Source organism: Parus major, chromosome 9 (genome assembly GCF_001522545.3).
Source record: "Parus major isolate Abel chromosome 9, Parus_major1.1, whole genome shotgun sequence".
NCBI lineage: Eukaryota > Metazoa > Chordata > Aves > Passeriformes > Paridae > Parus > Parus major.
The window spans coordinates 17056415-17081843 of NC_031778.1; the positions used below are offsets into that span (position 1 = coordinate 17056415).

A 25429-nucleotide genomic window follows, 5' to 3' on the forward strand; every position below is an offset into this window, starting at 1 on the left:
TTTATATTCAGAACCTGTGCCTATGAATCATTAAACTGGGGATTGCTCAGTTTAGGCTACTTGTCTAAACTCCTGGGTCACTACCTTGAACCAGTATGCTTCTGGAGGTGCCCCTGAACAGGTATACAGGAGTGAAGACCTGATTTTTAAATTGGGATACTGTTAATTAGTAAGGTCATCATTTGCTAGCATTGGGGAAAGCTGAGGTGAAATGGGAAGGGGTAAAGGGATACTGTGTTCCGCTTCTCCTTGACTTTACCACTAGACTCAAAAAGTGACATCTGTCAGTGAATGGATGAAATTGGGGGCAACTTGAATTTTCAAGTCAAAACCACAATAAGAATCAAAGGCCTCTAAGTCAAAGTGGGAGCTGTGAAACACAAGCCAGTTTCTTTGTTAGGCCATCTCTAGCGGAAACAGTGGATTTGCAGTTGCCTGGCATCTTTAACATAAGATTAAAGAGCTTTCTAAAATGCTGGTTTAATCCAATTTCCATGAACATCTTGTGTGTTCAACAAGTCAAACACAATGAACCTAGTGGTCCTCTCTGGTCCTGCAGTGGAAGAATCTGGGAAGATGATCTCCGAGTTAGAAGCACCTGGGTATGAGCCATTCCTTGTCATGCCTTTGGAGGCCCACACCTGCAGGTACAAACACATGAACATGTGGAGACAGATGCTGACATTGTGCAAGTTATTTCAATGAAACTGAGAGGGTCATGACCTTGAATACAGGTTCACTTTTTTGAAGTGAACTTAAAATTAAGTGAACTTAAGTGAACTGAAATGGGTAGTAAAGTTGCTTCCCAGTAACAAAAACTGAAATATCATCATTTCCCAGTTCTATGGGTTGTATGCTGGTGGGACAATATTTGGATAGTACAAAATACCGTTCTGCTGAGAGAGGCACAACTGAGCACAGCCTTTTCAGCTTGGCAAAGACATTTTGCCGATGCATACTGAAATTACCTGTTCTAATTACCCAAATGAAAAACATCTGATGTGTAAATTTAGCTTATGAAATGTAAAGTACTGCCCAAGGAAGAATGTAGTGTCCTGAGAGGAATTTCTTGCTGCCACTTTCATGGTGAGTTCATTCCTCTCCTTATATTCTAAATCCATATTAGTTTAGTAATTTACATTCACTTGCAAAGTATCATTTAATTTTCTAACTGCGCAGCTGGATGGATCTGCAACTTCTGCAATATCTCTACACACAGGGTTAAAGTGCTCCTTAGACTGTAACCACCCGGCACATTTATCAGCCGCTGGGACCGATGTGACACCTGTCCATAAGGCTTTGGAACTTGTCCCTCTGAGCTGCAGGGAGCCAATCCCGGCAGGAAGGTGCCGGACGGTGCCGGGAGAGGGCAGCTACCCCACATCTGGCTGGGGAGCCAGCTGTGCACAGGCTCTGCCGCTGTCTCGGCTCCCCGGGGCTGAGCTGGGCTCGGGGAGTAACAGGGCTCTGGGCTGTCTGCTCTCCCGGGAGAGCAAAACGTGTCTGGAATGGGAGACAGATTTTGTACATTGGTTACACGTGGGCATGTTTATACTGGTACAGGCAGAAGAGAGTAACATTACACACCCACTGCAGCTGGTGAATTCACTTGTTTGGCAGGCAGTGTAGGGGAGGCTGGGAAAGGAAGTGCAGTGTGAAATCCATGCATCTTGCCACTCTTCCGATGTATCTTTATCCACCAAGTAGTGTCTCTCTGTAAAGCTTCAGGTGTCATAAGCTATCAGGTGTATTTTGTACCGAGCATGGGGATGCACTGCTTAGATCTGGCATTTATGTCTAACTACATAGAAAATCCTGTTAGTTTTCTCACGCTATACTACAAGCATTGTCATTGTTTTGGTTAGCTGCTGGGAGACGGATGGAAATAGTGGGTGTATTATCCTTAAGACAGATCCACTGTCCAGTGGTTTGTCTGTACAAACAACTTTGGTCTGCTCCTCAATTTACAGCTGGGGAAAACTGACGTTGGCTGATGACCTGGATTCCTCTCCCTGTGCCTCAATTTCCCTATCTTTAAAATGAATGGCACTACTCTTTTTGGAGCCTGAAGACACAGAAAAAACAAGATATTACCATTGCATCCCACATCCTAGGGGACAGCTACTGTAGCCTGGGTAAAGAATGACTTGTATCTAAAGCTACTGAGCTGCTGGGGGCTGTGGCAGTAAAGGGACAGTAAATTTTATGAGTTAACATTAGTTAGTGCTGCTTCCCAGTATTGCTTCAGACTGCTATAGATGTGATGTTACCTTCATTAAGCCACAAGTGTACTTCCTTCATGCATTGAAAACTTGTGTCCTGAAGTATTCATTAAACTAAATATGTAAAAGTGATTACTCCCCTGTTCAAAACCTGAGGTCATGTTTCCTACCAAATTCATAGGTCTCGTGTTGTCTTCTCCTTTGACTTTAAATAACAACACTATGTTCTGATGAGTGGGTGTGCCTTCGGGATACTCCGAGACAGCTATTCACTGCAGCACTGCTGGTTTCCCTTGGCCCCGAGTACCCTACTATTTAAAGTTATTTTAATGAAAGCCCTTTCCATGCCTTAGTCTGAGCAAGTGAATCTGTTTTGTTGCTTGCTGGGCTGTACCTTTATTGTTTGTGCCAAGCCGTGAATGCCTCCACAGTGCCCTTTGGAGGGGCCTGAGTGGAGAGCTGTCCAGGCGGGAAGAGGCAGCTGCACCTCGGGCAGGGTTAAAGCCTGGGCACGGTGCGAGGCAGAGGTCCCTGCTGTGGTTTGTCTTGAAGCTGTTACTAAGCAATTTGTGCAGACTCCTGCAGGAGAGCGTCAGCTCTTTGGTGCACTGTTGGTTGGATCTAGGATTGCTTCCAGAGAGTGCTGCCTCTCTCCATCCCTCCCCTCTGCCTCGCTGAACCGATGGCCACAGCGGGACTGCGGAGAAGCCAGGCTGCCTCAGCAGGAGGGGCACGGGCTCGTGAGTGGCTCAAGGGGCTCAAGGGAAGTGCATCGCTCTCTGCGGTGTCTGATGCTTTTTCTAGTGGGCATCTGAGCTGAGCTGCTGGTGACAGCTTGGAGAAGGCTGCAGGAGGGTGGCTGGGAGCTCTCTTGGGCAGAGGTTGGCTGTGAGCAGTCCCGGAGATACACCGAGCGCTGCTGGCAGCAGTGGTGTCTGATGTGGCTCACTGTCTCCAGTGACAGTAACCAGGAAAATATTTTTGAGCTAACTGGCCTCTGTTCAGCAGTGAACAAGCAACCAGTCCTTCAGCTCCTGAGCTCAGAAATTGTGTGAATAGGCTCTAAAATGATTTTGCTGGATGCAATAATTCAGGTCAGAGCCAGTGGCTGGAAGTTTTCTAAGATAGTTTCAGCTATGAAACTGTCTGCTGGCAAGCTCTGGAGAAAGAATTGAAGTCTGCTGTACAGTCTGCTGTATCTCTTGATTAGCTCAGTGTCCAGGCATTATAGTGAACATATTTTAGCTTTGCAGTTTACCACATGTGGGTTTTATTATTTATGATGGTCTTTAACATGACATTATGGAAATATTCTTTTGTTCTATTCTCTGGGCAGGAATTTGCATTCTAGCAGTCCAGCATTGTTGTGAAGGACAGATTTTGGGAAGAAGATGAATTAACTTTTCTCTGGCAAAAATCAGAAACTATCAAGAAGTTTTTACTACAGGGGCACTAGGCAAGAGGCTGTTCCAAGCTGTTATAAATCTGGAATTATTTCTTGAATGCTGAGATTAGACTTTTGCCTTTAATGCCTTTTATTAGGGAAGTTTCAGTTTTGTGGATAGTGGGATGTAGCATCTCCCCTCAGGAGGTGGTCTGTGAAATCAAGCAATATCTTGCTGAGAAAATGATGTGGTATGGTGTGTTTCTTTAGATCTTTTCTGATTATGGATAATTCATAATGTAGAGTGAAGATTTGTTAATAATTTCTTATCTAGCTCTTATAATATTACAGCAGTATAGTAGGAAGTATCTTCATAGTAGGCTGGGATATGAAGTCACCTGAATTGAACAGTGAACAGTGCTTTGAGAATTTTATATTGTTTGTGAATTTAGCTTTTATGGGGATTATTAATGGAGAATTCCTAGATGTGTGCATAAATGTATGGTGCATTCTGACAGCAGGTAGTCATTGAAATACTTGAAGTGTGACTATAAGTATGATTTTGTACACACAATGTATTTTTGCAGAATGTACCAATGGTAAATCAAAATGACAGTTTATCTATGCAGAAGAAAGATTTTTTTTTTTTTAATTTACCAATAATTTTTAAGACTTCTTTAGAAACAAACAAAAAAATCTCCATCAAACAAGAACATCCAAAGATGGTTTTTGAAGAAGTGGTTAAATGGAAAAAGCAGCAAAATCTGTTTCTTCATCCAAGGAAGTGTATTCCAAAATATTTTGACATGGGCTTAGAAAGCTGACATAATGCCTAGAGGGTGCATTTCCATTTGGGAGGGCAAGATTTCAGTTTTTTATATGAGCAGCTCTACTTTCTTTCCCTTGTAAGTCAACCACAATAGACTCCTAATGTGTACTGTGCCTGCCTGTAAAAACAACTTATTAAAGTCTGTAACTACCCCTGGAGAACAGGAAAACACAGCCTCTAAACCGATCTTTTCAATCTGTGACCTCTCCACTCCTGTAATTTTATGTTAAAATTAGCTTCAAATTCAGTAAATGAGATTAACTGAAAAATTTAGTGATCCAAATAATTTGAGCAGCCTTCCCTGAAAGACTTATAATCAGCAGAAATATGTGCCTGCAGAGCCAGGCTCAGGTAAAGCTGTACCTCCATCATTAAGTTGCAGATAATGCCTTGTAAATATTAATCACAACTCAGTGTAATGACATGAGAAAACTTCAGAGCAGATCTGCTGCATGATAGAAAATCACATCAGGCACCAGTTCAGCTTCTGGCCAGGTAGACACTGGGACTCAGAGGTTTATGAGCTCTTCAGAGAAAGGCTCATTTTTAACCTTTCATGGAGACTGTTTGGGAAATTTTGCAAGGCAATTCCTTCCACACCACGACCTCAATCTGTCCTCCCCTCAAGGGATTGGAACATGTTGCCAGTGCATCACTCAAGACAGAGTCTTGCTCCTAACCTTGGAGCCTTGCTCCTAATCTTCTCCAGATTTCTACTACCTTAGTGTACACAGAACTCTGTTGCTGTTTCAACTAAAAATCCACCAACTTAAACAGATACCTCCAAACATGAACATGAATTACTTAAATATTTTAGAAGAATCTTCATTTTTGGAAGACGGTTATCATACTGTGCTATGAAACTTGACTTTAATGGGAAGAGAAACTGCACTTAAACAGTTTCTCTTATAGTATAGTTAGTATAGTTTCACAAATACTTTGTGTAGATTTTACAGCCATGCTTGGTGAAAAATTGATCTGAGAGAAAAGTTGATACCAGTCACCTATGCTTCATTTTGGCTTTTGCTCTCAGCTGACCTAAGTCTGATTCTCTCCTGGAAATGGTAGTCCTGGCTTTGCCACCCCTCACCCCTCCTATGCATTACCAGCACTTATACCCTTCAAGCAGCTTTGCAGAGAGCTAACCCAGATCAAAGGAAATTTCACTGAGGAAACAATTGCTTCACCTTATTTACAATAACTTCATTCCTGGCTTAGTTTTCAGTTGACACAACATGGGTTAGCAAAAAAGAGGTGGCAGGTATGTGAGGAAGAATAAGAGCAAGGATGGGATCTCCTTTCTGTTTATAGGGGATTTTTAGTTCCTCTTTAGAACAATCTGTAGCACAGCAGCTTGTATCAGTAACTGACCTTGCTGTTTGTCTGCCTGGGCTGAGAGAATAAACAAACCTTTTCAGAAAGTAAACAAGGGGCACAAATGGTGAGGAAGAAAAATAAATAGAAATGAATAGAAGGAATCCAAGAGATTCTTTCTCTCATGTAATAACCTTGAATTTCTTTTTGATCTTCAGAAAGGGAAATGTTTTGCTTAAGGGCTTGAACTGGGAATTCTGGTGGGAGAGAATATTTTCAAATCCTTTAGCCTGCTTAAACCTTAGCAGTGAAACATGCAAATTTGTTTCCTTAGTGTGTCTAACTCTGGAAATCTAATCCTAGTTCTGCTAGACTTTGCTGCTGTTGGTGGCAAGCAAAGCAGACTCAGGACCTGGGAGAAGTTCTGAACTGCAGGAATTCTGCAACTTTCAAACTCTGGATTTGCCTTTTGATACTTTTTAAGGAGCATAAAAACATATAACGTGAGGTTATCCTTTCAAGTTCTTCAAATAAAATATCAGGCCAAGAAATATCTGACCTTATGCTTAACCCTGTCTGACCCTTTTCCATCACATCAGCAATCTGATTTTTCTCCAAACAATTATGAAAACTTTGAGCATAACTTTTGACAGAGCTTGTACAAAGTAGAAGTAGGCTGATGCATTTCACTATTCTCGAAAATATTATCTTTCACTCCCAGCTGTCTTCTTTCCTTGTGAATTACATATTAGGCTGTCATTAAGAAGAGATGAACTTTGCTCTGGAAATTTGTAATCCATTATTCCAAGAATAGTGGCTTCAGATAGGGGATTGAAGCCATCCTCTTCTGCAGTCAGCAGAAGGCCAGACAGTTGTAGTCTTCAGCCACTTAAAAACAGAGACACCCCAGTGTCCTGTAGTGGTTGGTGGCCTTTAATTGTCCTTGGTGGAGCAACAGGCACTGCTGTGTCAATCTGCTTGGTGCAGTCCGGTCCCTCACTCCAGCAGGTCACCTTTCCAGCGCTGTTGGAAACAATTGGTTGGCATTAGCATGTAAACTAGTTTGTGTCTGCTCAGAGAAGAAAGAACTTTATTTCTTTATTGCCTTTAATCATCTGCTGTTGGTGTATCTCCTCCAGACCTGCTGTGGGAGCACATACAGCTGGGTGAGACACAGAATAAGCAAGTGTGTGTGTGTGTGTGTGTGTGTGTGTGTGTGTGAGTGCAAGCCCAAACAGGTTTCATTTTAGAATGAGGAATTATGAAGCATAACTGAATGGCTTTCCCCTTGAGGATCAGATAGCACAGTTGCAGTAACCATCCCTAGAGAGCTAGAAGGAGGAGAAGCTGTGCCAGACAGATGGCTATAGTAATTGCTTTTCTTTTTCTTCCCCTTGGTAGAAAACCTTGGGAAGCAAAACTGTAAGGCCTAATTCTTCTGCATTGAAACTGACCTCTGCTAGGAATTGAATTTATAGCAGTTTAAGAGGAGAACAAAGAGCAGATGAACTGACTTGTGTCTTTTATTTTTCTTCCTCTTTTATCACATCCGTATTCATATTTAAATTGTCCTGACAAATTCAATTAATTCAAGTAATGATGAACTGTATGGTATATGTAAATGTTCATCTTTGATGACATGTGTAGGGGATTGGCATTGTTTCATGTAACACCAAACAATTAAATTTTTCTTTTTCAAATTTTAGAGTCTATGAATAACTGCCTCTTTACAAAAAAAAAGAAGACCCCAAGAGCAATCACACAGAAGGTGGGAAATGTCTGCGTCAAGTTTCCCAAAATAAATATGTTCCAGACACTTGGCTGGTGTATGTTTTGATAAGATCTTGAGTTGCATGCCTATACAGATTTTATCAGAGAATGGGGCTGCTCTGAAGAGACCAGGAGTTGTCTGATCTCCTCTGTATCAAGGGGTGCAATGAAATAAGATAATTGTTCAGTTCCTGCAGCTTTTCAGCTTCCTGAAACATTCCCCTTGACTCTGTGTAGTGTTAAAATGTGCCTATCATCAGTAAGTTTTTCTGAAGTGTCTATGAACCTGTAGCTGTCAGCTCAATACCAGCTCATGTCACCCTGAAGAAGGGGTTTCTCAGCTGGAATATCAGTCCCAGAGAAAAATGGTACCTTGCTTGTGTCCAGGAGGGTGAACAACACTTCTGCTGCCTTCTGGCTTGCAGTACACACCAGAGAGGCTTCAGAGCTTCCTGACATAAAGGTAGTGAAAGACATAAATGATTAACACTCAGTGATGTTAGGCAAATGTCATATATTTGAAACAAACCCAGACTTGTGTCTTTTGGTTTGCTTATAAGATTTTTTTCAAGCTTTTCTTGTAGTCAAAGATTGAAAGCTTCCTCCAGCAGCCCCAGGTAATTATGTTTCCAAGGACTTCTACTGCAAGTTCTGTGCTGTGATGGTGTTACAAATTCTTCCGTGTTGGGGAGTAACTACCTTTAAGCACTGTCCTAGAGGAAGATAAAAATGGGCAAATGGGACCTTGAGTGCTGTTGGCTACAGATGCTGACATGTCATAGCCACATGATCTGATTTGCTGTTTGGGCTCGTGAGGCACCTTCCCTTGTTTTCTCAGATTTTCTCAGTCTCCTGCTAGTTTCTTCTGCTACAATTTCTTTTCCCAGCATGTCAGTGTGTGAACTGTACTGACTTATTGAATGTGTGATTCCTAGTCACTGAATGTGTTTTGTATCACCTTTCTCATCATCTGAACATCTCCTCTTGAGTGTGGGTTTCACAGCAAATCCCATGTGGTTTGTCTTGCCCAGGCAGGGGACTTGATGAGAACTAATTCGCACTCTGCAGTTCTTGTTTCTTTTGCTTCATCTTATCCTTACATCGCAAAAATATTTTGAAATAAAAAGGGTATTTAGAAAACAGAAACCAAGCTATGTTTAGAGCAAGCTAATAAAGCTAAATAGGGGTTGGGTGGGTGGTGGAATTTCTGTTTTGCTCAAGACTGGTTGATATTAATGATGTCTTCACATTGGCAAACATCAAACACAAACTAAAGTACTGGCAGGTTTATTACCCTGGAGGGCTAGGCAAGTCTCTGAGAGGTCAGAAGTGATGGCTCCTTTTCTAGTTAACTTTCTGTTTCTGTCAAACCTCCTTGTGATTCTGTCATCCATTGTAGAAATCTTTTCCCTGTTTTTGCAGCTGTTTGTCATAATCTTGTTCCTGGTCAAACTTGAGTGTACCTAACCATCTGTGGGACTGCACAGATGTCACAATAACTTTGCACCTTCTGGATACTGAAATCAACAGTTTTTCCTTCAATGGATGATACCCTGAAGTTTCTCAGTTCTGAGAATCCAAGCTTTGTTTTAATGATTTGATTTTCCTTTCTCATATTTCCATGTTGATTGTTTTTTTGCTACCATCAGCTACAGTCACCAGTTTTTCTCTCTTCTGCCTTCATCTTGCTGCCAACACCTTTTATGAAAAGGGCAAATCTGTTACTATTATGGTGATTCCGAGATACATCCAGTGTACTTTCTCAGGGGTGGTAGAACCTTTGGACCAATAATCTGGGGATTTCTCAGTACCTGCTGAGAATTGTGTTCATAGATTACAGGACCATTTTGCTGCTGGTTCCTTGAGTGTAGTATTTATCTGACTCCAAACAGGGCTATCAACAAGCTGTTCTTCAGCAGCTAGAGAGAAATCAGGCTTATAGTATTCTCTACTATCTAAAAAATAACCTTGTATATTCAAAAAGATTTTAGTTTGCTTTCCTTTATTTGCTCTGCAGTTTCCCTCCCAGGTACCATTCTGGATACGCATGGAAGAAATTGCAGAGTAAAAGAGGAAAACTTAATGGGTTTCTTTTGTTTGCTTTGGGAATGTATAACCATCTCTGACACCAAGCCCCTTAGTGATTCCTGGTTGCTTTTGCCACCTACAATGTCAAGAATCAGAGAGCTGATAGTGAGTCTCAGAAACAAGATGGAAAAGAAGGTCCCACCTCAAAAACATCACTCATTGGAGTTTGCATTTTCTCCTAATAAGTTCAAAAAGGAGAATTTCCAGAATCATCCTTCTTGACTCCTCCCCTTCTCCCCCCCAAGTTCTTTGGAGTGATTGCCTTTTTTGTACATCAGCCAAAATCTGTGCAACTTCTTTTCACACTGTGTGTCACCTGCTGTGACACAAGCTCTTCAGCTGCTTTGTCTCAAGGCATTAGTAAAGTGTTTGAAAATGAACATAGAACTTTTCAAATTACATTGTGTCATTTAAAACCTAGAATCCCTAGTTCTGTAAAGGATCAGAGTGGATGTCTGAAAGCAAGACAGAGAAGGTATTTTGGGCAGTAGACTAAGATGCAGGAGAAAGAAGGTAATCTCTAACCTCTCTGACCCCTCTCTCTCCTTCTAGACTGTTGATTTAAAACCAGGTGCACAAAAGTATTTCAGTGCTTGTGTTGAATTCACATCTGTTAAGATTTTGGTGCTTAAATGGGGCAACTGCCTGCCCTGGCTCAGGTCTGTGGTCTATCTAGACCCAGCCACCTTCCTTCCACCTGTTGTCTGGGCACTTAGAGGTGAGTCTCAGAAACAAGATGGAAAAGGATTGGTTGTGGCTAAAGGAGTAGTTCAAATAGGTGTTTTTATAGCATAAACCTTGATCCTGCCAGTTGAGTTGGCAGATGTTTCTCAGTAAATGTTGCTGCTTTAGACTGGTACAAAGAGTGGGGAAAATAACTGGGTGCACCTGTTACAAAAAGAGATCAAATTAGCTCCATGTGAGACTATAATTGCTTTTCACTCCATAGATCACACACAAAAGTTGAAGTAATTTTTGCCCAGCTACTTGCCAAGTTACTTTTTAACTTTTTAGTGTTTACTTCAAAATACAGGCTTTGTTTTCATGAGAAGAAAGTCTCACATCCTCTTACTTCCTCCTTTTACTATGTATTTACTTGTAGCGGAAAAAGCATTAGGAAAGGAAACTGTTGTGGATTGGCTGGTTACACAAAGTCCTCCAGCAGAGATCTGGGAGTTCAGGGTGGAACAGGGCCATATACCAGGCATAGACTTCACTGTTTCAAATACTGAAAAACTGCTGTAGTGGGAGGCCAAAGGCAGTGACTTCATATGGAACCTGAAGTGCTGAGGAGCAGGCTGTCAGCTTGAGCAAACCCGTGGCGAGCTCTGGCAAACCTACTGGAGCTGGTTTATGGAAAGCTCTCTCTGAAATCACAAAGCAATAGATAAAGTTAACAAGCTGAAGAGGAGACTCTGTAAGTACCATAATCTTTACCACAACAGTCATATAATAGCTCGGGCAATAGTCCAGCTAGGCCCTTTTTCTTTGAGTGTCATCTTTGTTTTGCTGGGTTGATAAGGGAGGAAAAAATTGTCATTGAGGCTATATGAACTCACTGAAGATTTCTGTTTTCCCTTGCACAGATGAAATCATGCAGCAGGAGATACGGCCGCTGGTAGCAGTGGATATAATAGAGCAGCTCCACAGGCAATTTGCAATCTTGTCAGGTAAGAAGTTGCTGATAATGACACTCTGTGATTCTCTTGGAAACATATTGGAATGTGTCACGCTGACTGTCACCCTTCAGCTCTGCACAGCAGTTGCAATAGTATTTTCATATTGATCCTGAAAAGTGATGCTACAATCAGATATTCATGGTGTATGGAATGGATAAATGCCAAGCGGCTGTACTTGTTTGTTTTTTTTTAAATTCAAATTAATTTTCCATGTTCTCCACAATGGGCTGGGAGGAACATATTTAGAGGGCAAGAAATTAAACAAAACTTTTACTACGTATCTTTGCACAATGTCCCAACATCTTGTTTGTGGGAAAAGATTTTGGTCTATCAGGGATCTATTCATGACCTCCCCCTTCTTCCTCATTTGCCTTTGTTTTAGAAATGATTCATTGCTAAAGTGTAAAGTTCTAATCTTTGAAAGATATGATTATTACATAGTCCTTTGTTTGCCTAAAGTTTGCAATCACACAAAGTGACGCAGTTCCTTCCCCAAAGAAAGAGCTGATACTGAAATATTTGGCAAATTATTTAATGCATTATTTTGGATACTGTAGATGCTAAATCTTATCTGTGCTCTAAAACATCCTCTTCTGTTGACTGCATGGCCTCTGGCAACTCATTTTGTCTCTATTTCTGCCTGTTCTGCAAATAAGAAAATTCAGAATTTGCTTATCAGCTTCCCCACAGAAACAGTGAAGTATCATGAATTTGCACAAAATGCTGAGATTATAAGAAGGTCCCATGGAAAAGCTTGTCCCTCTTGGTGGAGAGGAACACTGGGTATAAAGCACAGAGAGTGCACCAACCCAGCTCTGGAAATGGCAAGCTCAGCAGGCCCAATCCTTGCTGCATCTTTGCATTTTAAAGTATATTCCAAGTTGCCGAAAGAAATCCAAATCTAGTTTATGCATAATTCTTTATGAAGCTCTGAGTATTAAAACCTGATTTTGGAGGCTTCCAGGTAGGATCTTGTGGTAGCTTCCCAAGCTCAATAACTAAAGGGTTTGCATTAGACAGAGGGTACTGACTGAGCAGAGGTGGAAGCAACTGTCTCCTCATCTGCAGCAAAACATCTCAGGGTCCCACCTTCCTAGAATTCCTAATGAACACAACCCTCTGGGCAGGACAGGGTCTGTAACTCCATGAAATGGCTCAAACCCTTTCCATCCCACTGCTGTGCTCAGTGCAGGGTAAGTAGGAACTGTTGAGAATTGAGTGCCTCATAACCAATTGCCCACCCAGTGAAATGTGCAGGATTGCTATTTTTGAACCCCATTACCTTGCAACATTTGGGACCAATAGCAGAAGTTGAATACAGCATGTAATGAGCATGTAATAATTTATGGAAGGTGGTTTACTAAATGGGAAGAAAAAGGTCTATTTCCAGTTCCAGATAGAACATTAAACATGGAAAAAAATGTCAAGGGTGGACATAAAAAAAGAATTTTCATACTCTTTTATGGACTCATAATTTCAGCAGTGCCTGTGTTCTCACCTGCTATTTTGGCAAATTCAACTCTTCACATTTATCTTATTCTTTTATTCTTGAAGGTGATGAGAAAGGTGTTTAAATAAGGCTGTTTAAATGTGAGTTGCTTAAAGACTTGAAAAATAACTCTTTATAGAAGGCAAGGCTGAGAGACTTGTTTGTTAGGAATCAGCAAATAATTGGTTTATCAACACAGAAGTAATAATAACAAATACCAAATAAGAGTGAGAAGGTGTCTTTCACACCCCCATCTACATAAATAACAAATTGCATTTAAAGAATTTTCAGGCTTATCTAAAATCTCCTCAGTACAGTCTAGAAATAGCATCCTGCTATAAAATGGGGCAGTGTAGTTCATAGCTTCTAAGTTGATTTCAGTCTGAAGTTTACAGCTAAATGTGGAAACTTGGGTGCCTCTACTCTTTGGCCCAGTGTCTTATTCTGTTGGTAACCACAGGTGAGTCATAAGTAAAACACAGCAGGAATCTTCCTTACTCTCCTGTTATTGCCTCCTGCAAAGAGAACTTTAGGTGCAAGCCAGACATTACTATACTTTTCAAAAATGCAGTTCTCTAAATAATGTAACTTTCTTTTTCCTTTAGCAAAATACTTTTTTTTTTTTTTTTTTCATGCAATGAAAACAAATCTGGGCACTCTACTGCTTCATTTCACTTTTTTAAAGTGATATATTCACTTGTTAAAGTAATTCACATGTAAACTTCATTTGATTTAGATTTTAATTTTTTTTTTTTTCCAGATGGCTCTGTAGCTTTTCCTCGGAGCGTGGTGTTTACTGCTTTTCATTAGGTACAAGCAACCACAAGGATTTTGGTGCTTCAGCACTTGCCTACATGGTGGCTGAAAATTTGATACTTAGCCTATTTCCTGTTTTTCCATACTGAAATGTTGCAGCTCAGTAGCCACTGAGTAGGAGTCTGGAAAAAAAAGAAAACCTTCTGTTGTTTGGTGTCACCATCATTGGCAGTGAAAGGCAGTTCCAATGTTCCTGTAGAGAGTTATATACAAAAATTTTGTTTCTCTGAACAACTTCCTAACAGTGGTATACACTGATTTCCACTAGACGGGGTTATCTTTGAGCCTGGAGGCTGCAGCCCCCAGAGCACAGCCAGTTGTCTCTCCCACATCTGTGCAGAGCCCAGAGGATGTAGCACTGAGCCTGGTTTGTGTTACTCCACAGCCTCTAGCTTTGTCAGGCTCTCCTTTTAGTCCTGTGGACCCCAAATGCATTTGTCCAGCAGTAATGAAAGTCAGTGGTTGACTGTTGCAAACTTTGTCACAAATGAGTATTTTTTTGGTTAATACTATCTTTTTAGTAACAGCTGGAAGCTGAGGCAGAGGCAGTGAACTCACAATGTCCCCTTGCAGTAAAGCAGAAAAGAAAGAGGAAAATGATTGAATCAAAGGTTCTTTGTTTTCCCTGGACATGACTCATTAGAAACACTTCTCTCCACTATTGCTGTGTGCAAACTTCTTAAGAGGATCTGACTGTCTTGTGGTCTCTGAGCAGATGGTAGGAATTACATAGCAATCCAGTGAGTTTGGTGTTTGATTTTGTCAGGGTCTAGTTACAATGAATATATTACCCTGTCTTCCACCTACCACACTAATCAAGACCTTACTCCATGCCAAGAACAGGGAAACTCTCCAAAGCCTTCCCTGGTCCACTGAAGTCATGGAAAGGGTTGCAGTAATGTGACAATGTCCCTAATAATGAATTTTATTTTAGTCATCTCTCTTCCCTTGTGCTACATTTAGCACTGCTTAGCTTGTGAGATCTGGCAGGAGTACTGGTTCTTGTGGTTAAATTCTAGTTTTGATACCGCTACTGCCTCTTTCCTTTCCCTGAAAACCAAACTCCCAATTATGGGACTACAGCTGTGACAACACAGGAGTGCTCAGCTAGGTTTGTGTGTCTTCTGTATCTGTTAAGGGAACTAGATCACAAAGCTGAGTAGTACTGAAAACTGGGTTATTCTAACACACCAGTTTTTACTCAAGAATAAAGAATCACTAGTAAAATACTTTTTCTGTCCTGTTGACAGACTAATAAACTGCTGTACCAATCTGCTCTTGGAACTGCTACTATTCCTTCCCCTCCCCCACTTTTTATCTGCAGCTTCACAACCTGTTCTTATCTGTAATTACTCTGTCAAAATGCCCAATCTGCCACTTGCAGCAATAATGGATCATGTTGCTAAATCACGACTTTATTAGACAAACTGTCACGCAGGGTATTAGCAGAGAGAATCATTTTCTTTGTGTTCTGTTCCTGTTAACAGACTTCAGTGGATGGGAGAATATGTCTGAAAATGGTAACTGACTCAGAAGCCAGTTTATTTAATTTGCAAAGCCTGGAGGGTATTTGGCCATCTGCTTCCTGTTTAAATGGAGCCTTTTCGAAAACCTGGCCTGACCTTGCCCAAAGGACAGTATGGATCTTTTACAAAAATTGAGACCCAGAAAGCATGCTTTATTGAGAAATTCATCATTTGCAACCCTTAATCAACATGGAAAACCAAAACAACAGAGCTTGGAAAAAGCAAGACCTGACCAAAGCAGTGAAACTTTAGCCAAGTTATTATTAGACTTTTTGGCTGTCTGACCCAGGAGATGAACTGCAGTCAGGGCTGGGCTGTGATGGTTCAGGGAGCTCTCTGCATGCGGGCAGGCCCGAGCAGTCAAGCCTGCACGTGGCAGCAGCATTTGAGAGAACATTTCCCAATACTAACTGATGAGTTAGTGTCTGTGGCAGGCTGGGGAGGTGAGCTCTGGAAACTTGCAGACTAACTTTTGGAACTTCGCCTGACTATAGCCCCTTTGTTGGGCTGGTGCTTTTCATTTGTGTTGGTTCTATTTCCCAAGGGAGTCAGCATATTTAGTGATCTCTAGTTAGAAGAGCTGTTTGCTATAGAACAGGACTTCAGTGTAGCCTCTGATTGTCTCAGCCATGGATGTTTTTGTGCCTAGGTGGGAGGCATAGGTGGACTAGAACTGAGGAGTGGGAGATTTTCTAAGATCTTCATTGTATTCAGGGCCTTGGCCTGCAGTTGTGATTGCTTTCTGCTTTTACATCAGACATACCAACATACAGTTCAGCTGTGAGAGATCTCAGAATTCAGCACTCACACCTCATTTGTCAATCACACCCTTTATACTGCAAAGCAGAATTAAATTTTCTCAGCTGCCATAACCTTTTCTCCCCCACTTATATTCCTCCTCCAAATACTTCAGCTCTTTTGTTTCCACAGCTGAATTCTGGCCCCATCTTCACTGCAGCAGTTATCCAGGCTGTGTTGGCAGCTATGAATGCTGCTCTGCATCTTGGGACTTTGTGGATTGGCACACATAAGACTCAGTGAAGGTCCCATTACCATGGGTACCTTGTATAACCCTGGTACAGCTTGTGTGCTATCTCTTCTTAACCTTCCACATTCACTCTGACTTCTGACCTGTCATCCAGGTTCTTCTTTTTCCTTTTCATCACAAGTGAAGAGGAAAAGCTGAGCAAATTAGGGAGTGTGCCCAGGAAGAGGAAGAATGAGGTGCTGTCATTCTCATTCTGCAAACCAGGCAGAAGGTCAAGTAATATTTTCCTTGGAAGTGTTGCCTTTCATCAGCCTGTTCAACCCTCTGCTCTTTTAGATCCTGTTGTTTGCATCAGTTGTGCTTCAGCTTGTTGAGCTCTCCTATGTTCCTTCTCAGCATAGGAGACAAAAATCTGATTGGGTTTCCTCTCCAGGCAAAACTGTGTCTACTTATGATGGAGCAGCTTGGGGTGTGACTGAGGAGCAGTGACCCAGCCACGGGAGGCTCCTGTGGGATAGTCTGGCTGCCCTAAGGCAGAGTCAGGAGCGAGCCCCATGTTAGTGCAGCTTCAGGACAGCCCAACCTTCCCTGCTGCCAGCTGAACCTCCAGCTTTGGTGTCTGCTGCTTGCAATGGCCACTGCCACCAGCTGCTGATTCCCTGGCTGGGCACCAGCATTCGGAACTGCCAGGAGGTGCTGGGGGCAGCTGTGTTGCTTGGAAAGTGCTGCAGGGTGGCATCTAACGGTGCCTGGAAGAGCTGCAAGTCAGAGAGACACAGGCATTGCATGCACAGACACACTGCCAGGCACAGCCATGCTCCTGATGCCTATTTTTCAGTGTGTCTTTTTTTTGCTTCTGGCTGCACTAAACTCAAGGTATTGCTTGCTGCTCCCTTGGAGCTCCTTAGTTCAGCTCATGGCTCAAGAGCTCCTTTGCTCCTGGCAGTCCTCAGGTCCCTTGCCCAGCTGCACAGTCACTGCTGAACAGCACAGAATGCTTCTGGCAGCTGTAAGGTGATCCCTCTCACCTCTCTGCTGTGCTCATTGACTCACTCTCTTCAGCACTTCTGTTCCCTCTCCTGTCTTCACTTTCTAGATAGTGTATTTATTTTATTTATTTTTTTTTTTCTCTTGAGGATTATTTTTTTCTTCTGATGTTCTGTGGAGCTGCTGGAGCTTGTTCTGTCCCTATCTGCCTTACTTATAATGGGCTGTAAACTCTTCTACTTGGCAATTGGACTCTTCTCACAAGTGATGCCCAGGAGTGTAGGGATTATGCACAGTCCGAGTAACCACAAGGATTGTATACAGAGAATTCTTGGGGCCAAATTCCATGTACTCAGTCTTTATCACTATGGAACTGACTGAAGACTCTCCCTATTGGCTTTTAATCTGTGCTCTCTGTCCTTTCAAGGCATTGAGTAGTATCTAGCTAAAGTATTTCAAGGACTGGAAGAAATATTGTGGCAACTCCCTCGAAAGAAAGGTTGACAGCCAAGATAAAAAGGGCTGCAGCTTGTCAATTCACATTCTGCAGAAATTTGCATACTGCAGCAATTCTTGGCTTAGTGTCAGGGAAAAAAATGGCATTAACATTTAGATGTATGGAATTGCTCTCTCATACAGAGGAGTTTTCCAGACACCCTTGGCATTTAAGGAGCTTCCCATATATTCCTTATCCAAATGGATATGGATAATTTTCCTTTGTAACTCAACTACTGTTCAAAGTTCAGATATGGGCAGGAAAAACTCATTTGGAACATATTTGTGGCATTTGCTTGTCACTCAACACTTCAGACATTTCTGTTCTCATCATAGTGCTTAACAATTTCTGAATACCAAACTCCCTCAAAATTACCCAAATTTCCTGATGTGGTGGGAACTGAAGGTTTCCTTGTTTATTTCCCTGTCTGAAATACAGCTCTGCTGAACCATCTGAGGGTTCTGGTGTGGTTGCAGCAGGAAGTGTTGCCTTCACATTGGAGAATGAGATGGAGATCAGGAGCTGTTAAGGGCTTAGTCAGAGGCAGGAGCTGCTGACTCTTATTTGAATGTTCAGTCTGAGGCTGCTCCTAAGTGTCCTAGATTTGTTGCCAGTGGTGAAAGGAAGAAGTCAGTGTTCAGTCTGCTTACATTCATTCTTTGGATGCCTTTTTATAGGACAAGATCCCATGACAAAAATTCATACCCACATACAGAGTGCATCATCAGCCTGCCTCATGCAGCTGAGGGAAGAGTCCAGGGGAGGAAGAGCACATGTACGAATGGAGATGCAAGAGATGAAATAAAAGGACACAAAGAGATCCTGGTCAGCAGGAGCATTAGAAGTACCATTTGAAACTTATAGCTTAAACAAATCTTGAGTATAACTGCAGCTAAAGTACCAGGTGTTGAAAGAAGGGGATCCAGGAGAACCTCTGTCTTATCCTCCAGTGGCAAATATTGCTGCTTTAAAGCAAAATATTCTAAGTTACTACATCTCCCTCATTTAAAGTATATTCACATATTTGAAATATGTGAATGGGAAAATTTGGTGCCCAGAATCCTGTGAATGTTCATAAGACACCAAGTATGAAATACCTTGGCATGCACTCAGCTCTGAACAAAGACAGCAGACAATTTTCCTGGCTGGTACTGTTTATGTCCAGGAGATGTCACTGAGAATCTGTAACAAAGCAGCCTAACTGACTACCTGCTGGTTGGAGTTTCTGGTCTAGAGTGGAGCAGTCTGGGGAAAGCCTGACTAAATTTGCATGACAGCATATTCTACATCACTGCTGACAGTGCAGCTGGAGATCCAGCTGCCATGCATCAGCATTTGGCATCACCCCAAGGCCAGTGGGGAGGCTGTGGCTCCACTCAGTGTTTGAGATCCAGTTCAGGACAGTGTGAATGATGGCTTTCTTGCTTTCTTTCTTGGCTGAGAGTCTTTTGAGTCTCTGTAGGCCTGTTTTCTCCCTAGCAAGATGAGTTTAGTGAATGATCTAACACAACTGAGTCATTTTCAGATGCAATCAAAGCAATAATCAACCTTCAGGAAGAAAAAGAGGGGCTAAAGGTAATGTGCTAATACCATGTCACTAGACATCAAGAAGAAGGGTTTCCTTGTTCAAAATGCCTATTTTCTAGAGCTCTGAATTTTACCTTGTGCAAACATTTTGCAGCACTCCAGCTCTCCATGGCCAGACAGCACAGAAGGGATTTTAAATAATCCAACCACAGCTGTGAGGATAGGGCAGAGTCAGGAGCAGGATTAGCAAGGGACTGTCCACTCTACAGAGAAATAGCCAGGAATTGCTGGCTCTTTCCAACAAAGAAAATACTCTTTCCAACACAGGAATGGGAGAAACTGATTTGTGGCTTCAGCTGTGGTTATCAAGAGGGAAAGGCAATGGTGGATGGAAGCAGCATGGAAACAGGGATTATTTATGGGAATTTAGAGGGTGCTTTCAAGGAATGAGAACACTTTATTTTTTTTTTCCCCACTCCCATGCTCCTAATGGGACAATTTATTGGATATTTTCCTGAGGAAGGTAATTTACTGCCTCACAGCTTCCGCTTTACTGAAGAGAAGCCCAGAATCTGGCTGTCCCTTGGGCAAGAGTCCTCTGTGTGTGATAAATGACTCAGAAAACTGTGTCTACTGCAGAACTACACTCAGTATTGGGTTGTTAGAGAATTCCTGAGCCTGGTGCAAAAAATAGGCTTACATAAATATTGCAGAAAAAGGAGAAAGACTCAGGGAAAAGTATATCCTTAATACCCTGTTTAAGGAGAACTAAGCAATAAAGTACCTGTAACAAAAGCTTTGTTTCATCATGTTCCTTTATGTGCTGCTGCCTCCTCAGTCTGCTCTCAGCTTTGAGCCCAAGCTGGTGAGAAAACCCTCATAACTTCTGTGTGGCTGGAGCAACTCCCAGATTTGCTAGTGGAACCAATTTAGGATTGGGCTCCGAGTAAACAGGGTCTGTACTGTGGACTACAGCAGCTCTTGGGGCTGAGCATTGTGTCAGGAGAACTGTAAAGGTTGCTTGGTTCCAGGGGGCTTGGCTCCATGCTTCCTGTAGCTCTATCTGAATCTGCATCAGGGAATCCCTCAGAAAGGAACTCTTCTTAACCTTATTGCTTATGAGTCTTGTAGTTTCCTGTCTTGTTTAATAGAGGTTTGATGGAAATAAGCATGATAAGCAAAATTCCTCCATGCATGTTGAGAATTCTTAAGGAAAGACCTAAGCCTGGATTGGTTCCAAGCTTGTATTGTGGTCTACATGTGTGTATTCAAAGTTTGTATGCTCTGTTACTTCATTTTGTTTGATGTCTAGAAGGAACTGTACAGTGCTGTACCTATATGTAGGGAAATATTGTAATATCATCACAAGAAATTATTTGGAAATGGGAAACAACAACAAAAAAAGCACTTAATCAGAATTGAGCAAAGGATTAATGAAAAAGCTGAGAATCTCAAAGGCTAAAATCTCATCTGGAGTAAACGGAGGTAATGAAATTACAGTGAGTTATATCAGATGAGAGCTGATGACAGTTACTGGATCTGGGTGCTTTACAAGGAGAAATACGCCAGTGTTTCCCACTTGAGTACTAACCAGTCTGTCCAAAGGCATAAAATCACCTTCTAAACATTATGACTTGTCTTTTGCAGGAGGAAGAGGGAAGGATGGGGCACCCATTATAACCTTTCCAGAATTTGCAGGATTCAGTGAGATACCTGATGACGATTTTCTGAATGTGGTCACTTATCTAACCAGCATTCCCAGGTGAGGAGCACAAATTTCTGTTGATTTTCTAGAGAGTTTTGCTTCCCCAGTGGCTCACTGATTTTAGTGGTCCTACCAGGACATACTAGTGCCTCTGCATCTCTCCAGTCATTATGAAACTTCCCTATCTACTGGAGGCCCCAGGAATTGTGTCATTTGAACGGAAAAGAAAGCTTCACACAGGGCAGATTGAACTGAATTGGAGCAGGAATAGATCTGAAGAGCAGCAGCAAAGATGAAAGGGAACTGAGAGGGATTGCTTGTGAAAAGTCTCAGGGGTTGGATTATTACTGGATGTAATGAGGGAAGGGCTGCTTCAGGAGGGAGCCACACTTACATAGGTCCCATGACTGCTTATTCCAAGTGCATCTTTCTATGGAACTTTGCTGGAAAAGCAAGTGAGATGCCCCACTGACAGGATTCTGGCAAGCACCATGTTCTTTCTGCTATTTCATTTCTTTGGAGATTGCTCCACAGACAGAATGTTTTCCTTGCTTTTTGCCTGCAGCTTTATAAAGATAGTGAAACTGACTTTGTCTGCTCTGAGGAAATGTGCTAAGGCATTGACTGCTGAATTACTTTTTGTTTGTCTAAGAGAGCTTAATATTTTTTCAATCCCCTGATCCTGTCTGTAGACCATGGCTCTCTGTGCTAGTGAGAGGCACAGCAATGATTTATTATTTCCTGTGGTCTTCTGTAAAAAGGTGCTTAGAGGATCATAGCAGAAAATGAGCCTCCTTCAAGTTTGAGTGAGAAGTTTTACAGCTCCACCTACGTGTATTCCCCATATTTGCCAAAGTTGTTGCCGAAGAGTTGCCAAAGCAAGCTGAGAGAATCCACATACTGTGAACTTAACAGCTTCATTGTTTCACTCTGCTCTGTGGGACTTTTGTTCTGCCAGGGGAAACTCTGTTTTGAATATTTCTTTACTCGATTCAGGACTGGGAGGGTAACCAGCTTCAGGCTGTATACAGCAGCAGCAGTGGCTGAGAAAACCACAAAACTAATTTTTTCAGTTCTTTGTACTTTGGTATGCAGGGAGATGATTCCCAGTGATCTTGTCACATGTTGGGGAACCACCATGTTACATTGTCAACATGATAGAAATGCTTTGAGCTTCTTCAGCCTGTGTGAAACCCAAAAGCACAGATGCCTTCAAAAGAAATTAGCCAAATTCATGAAGGATTGCTCCATCAATGGCAGCTGGACACAATGGCTCAAATGCAAACTCAGGCTGAAGAAATTAATGTATCCCTTAACGCTGGGACTTGGGAGAATATACCAAGAGAAATATCCTCCATCTCATATTCCTGCTGCCTTTGTCTCAGTAGCCACTATCTACCAACACTGCAGTCAGGGTGTTGAGCTAGATAGGCCTTTGCTTTGATTCAGTTTCAGTTCTGTGTTTTCTCTTCCCCTGAGGAATCCCAGAGCCATGTGCAAAGAATGAAGGACTGAGTTTCAAAACTTTGTAAGTCAGGAGAGCTCTGATATACCTGTTTTACAGATGATGAGGTATGTAGGAGTAATATCTCACTCTACAGACAGGCTCACCAAAACTTGTGTTGAGTAAGTGACTGTTCAGTTTGCTCTAAATGACTTGTTCAAGGTCAATGACAAGCTGTGGTTTGAAGGTACATTTTCTGCATACCAGCACAGTGGTTTGACTCTTAGGTTCCATCATAGACCACACTGTAGGGATGTGAGCTTTCCAGGGAATTTTCTAGTCTTTATAGCTGTGCTTTTAGAAAGATTGCCTGCATTTCTTGCGTTGCTATTTGAAACTTGCCACAATCTCTGTAAATGGTGAGGGAAATAGATGTTAATTTAGAAGAAGAATCTGAGCAGAAAGTTTTGTGTGATTTATAGCATAATTATATGGAGTTCAGACTCAATGAGGCCTAAGTAGTGGACCTGTTTGGGTGCAGCCCTGTCAATCTGCAGTTGGCTGGTCCATGCACACAGTGTCTCTGCCATGTACCTTAGCAAACAGTAAAGGGTGTGCATTGTTACCTTTGCCAGCACTACTATACTAGATAGTGGTGTAATATCATAGTATTCCTCTGTATGTAGTTTCACTGCCCGTAGTCTATCTTTTACTTTCATTCTCAAGAAAGATGTGAAGGTATCCAACAAAGTGACTAAGAACAGAGAACAGTCTCTAACTGTTTGGAGTTACAAAGGGTATGGCCATGAATCAGGTGAGATGGGGTACACTTTGAAAAGCAGTTCATCCTATTTATCATAGGAAATACTTCCTTCTTCAGAGCTTTGTGAACCAGAAAAATCAGCATAATTTTCCAGGCAAATGTAGAGAGAACATCTGTCTTTTATGGTGCCTGATTTTGCATATCCTGTAAAATTAGGTTCATGCTAGTTGTGGAGATAAGCTCTGTGATTGCAGATAGCATCACTTAGTGTTAGTAACTTTCTAAGCCCCTCTGGAATTATTAATCTTATGTGCTCATATGACAAAACATAAGACAGGATTGAAGATCAACCCAGTGAGACTTTTGTAACCTGATTCATTTTCCCTGTGGTTCAACACTTGCTCATGAGAGTGCTCCACCAAAGGGGTTTGCATACAAAAACATCCACAGACACTCAGTAACATGGTGTATGCACATGCATGTCTCTGTGCATGCACTAGATAGCTCTAGAAAGCCCTTTTTTACTTGCTTTGTTCCATGGCCAGAATTCCTTTCTCTTTAACGTGACATGGATCAAGTACTTTGAAAAACAGGTGTCCTTCTCTCCTTCCAAAAGAGGTCAGGGAATTCAGCATCTCAAGTCAGTGTTCAAGGGCTAACCTGAATACAGAGCTGAGGATAGAACAGTTCTGCTGATTTCAGATATTTCATTCAGGGAAAGGGAACCTTTCTTCCAGACATCTGTCCATCTAGGCAAATGTGCCAGAATTTATTTTGGGGGAGCCTGATGGTATCTGCTCTTCAGTATTGTCTTCAAATCCTTCTTTTCAGAGAACTGGAGAAACCCCAATGCATTTTCATGATGAGGGTAGAGATATTACAGTACTGACATTGAGAAAACATTGATAGACTCTGTGTGTATGTTTGTTTTTAAACAAACTTTCTCTGGATGCACACTTGGGTGGGGGTTCTCAGCTGTGCATCCACTTGTGCTGATGCTGCCATCTCGGCCAGACCTCTTCACATGACTGCTTGCATCCATCTCTTGGTGCCAGATGACATTCAGACCTTGGCATAGCCTTTCAGCATTCTGGTTGAAATAGGATCACTTGCTGACACTCTCACTGTTTCCCTGGATAAATTTAGGACTTCAGGCAGTCCTATCTAGCTAAAAAGAAAAAAAAAATCCACCCCACCCTCCCCAATAACAACAACAAACAACCCCACAAACAAGCAAAACAACAAAAAAACCTCCACATTAAAAAGCAAACATACAAGTACCATTGGCTTATCTCAGTGACAACAACTGATGCTATGCTGAACATCATTTGAATGTGAAGGCCCTGTGTTGAGACTTTTGTGGTTATTTTCTCACCCTTTTTGTAACAATCTGCAATACACACACTCTCTTTGTTGCCTGTATTTGAAAACTATCAAGAAATTTTATTCTGTGGAATATTTGTTGAGCTACTGAAGGATGTGTTAAGACCACTGAAGTGTATGTATATGTTTGTGTATTTATAAAAGGTAAAACAAATGAATTCTCTTCCCTGTGCTTGAGAGGCACAGCTGCAAACACATTTTCTGTCCTCTGCAGAGAGCTGCATGTTGCACTACTAAAGAGGAAAGGTCATGTATTGTCACTGAATTTTGTAATCCTCAGAGGAATGCTGTAAAAATACTGAATTGGAAAATTCAGTGATTTTTCCTGTTTGCAGTATGAACTACCAGGAGCATTCACATGGCATCCCAGATTTGCACAATACTTTGGTTTTCAGTTGTTGATCCTGCAGAACTGCAGCAAGAGCTCAGAGTTGTTACTGTGTTGATGGATGGTCTTCAGTAGATTATTGACATGAGTTTGGATAAAAGAACCCATGGAAATGGTGTTCCTGGGTTGATACTTGTATGGACAGTGGAATAGGGATCAAGGAGATACTTTAAACAATTTCTTTCTTGTTAATCTGTGATTAGATATTTGATTGCAGTATGTCCTCTGATTATGACATTTATACTCTTCCTGCCTACCTCTGGTTTCTTCTGAGATGACTGAGCCATCCTGCTTGTGTGAAGTTTCTGGACAGTCAGCGTGTACTTCTTAGCTTCTCCAATGCTGAGTGCTGATGGAGGGCAGAGGAAAGAGGACTCCCACTGAAACCTTGTACTCCAGAGTGGGATTTTTGAGATGGAAAGAGAAGATGGGGTATTTAAGAGATCTACATAGGTGAAATGGAGCACCAAATCCTTGCCTCCTAGATCCTCCTTGAAAAGCACTGAGAAGGAGCAGGAACTGTTATTATAGCCAATATGTTGAAAAGGATAATTTTGAATGACTTGCAACCCCAGAACAGTTTTGTGATTGGCAAAATAGAGCTCTTCTGTTTCTGCTTTGCCTACCAGAA

The 25429-nt window shown here is 41.8% G+C and overlaps 1 protein-coding gene across 8 annotated transcripts in view; it reads left to right on the plus strand.

The window, feature by feature from the left end:
• MCF2L2 (MCF.2 cell line derived transforming sequence-like 2) overlaps positions 1–25429 on the plus strand; it is a 157080-nt gene that overhangs the window by 26287 nt on the left and 105364 nt on the right. For 7 of the 8 annotated variants that reach the window (XM_015637655.3, XM_015637653.2, XM_015637656.3 and 4 more), the window contains exons 2-3: positions 11194–11277; positions 20763–20877. In XM_015637655.3, coding sequence (XP_015493141.1) covers positions 11194–11277; positions 20763–20877 — 199 coding nt within the window. Of the gene's footprint in view, positions 1–10757; positions 11025–11193; positions 11278–20762; positions 20878–25429 lie in introns of those variants that run through there. The other variant, XM_015637658.3, reaches the window with a different exon arrangement.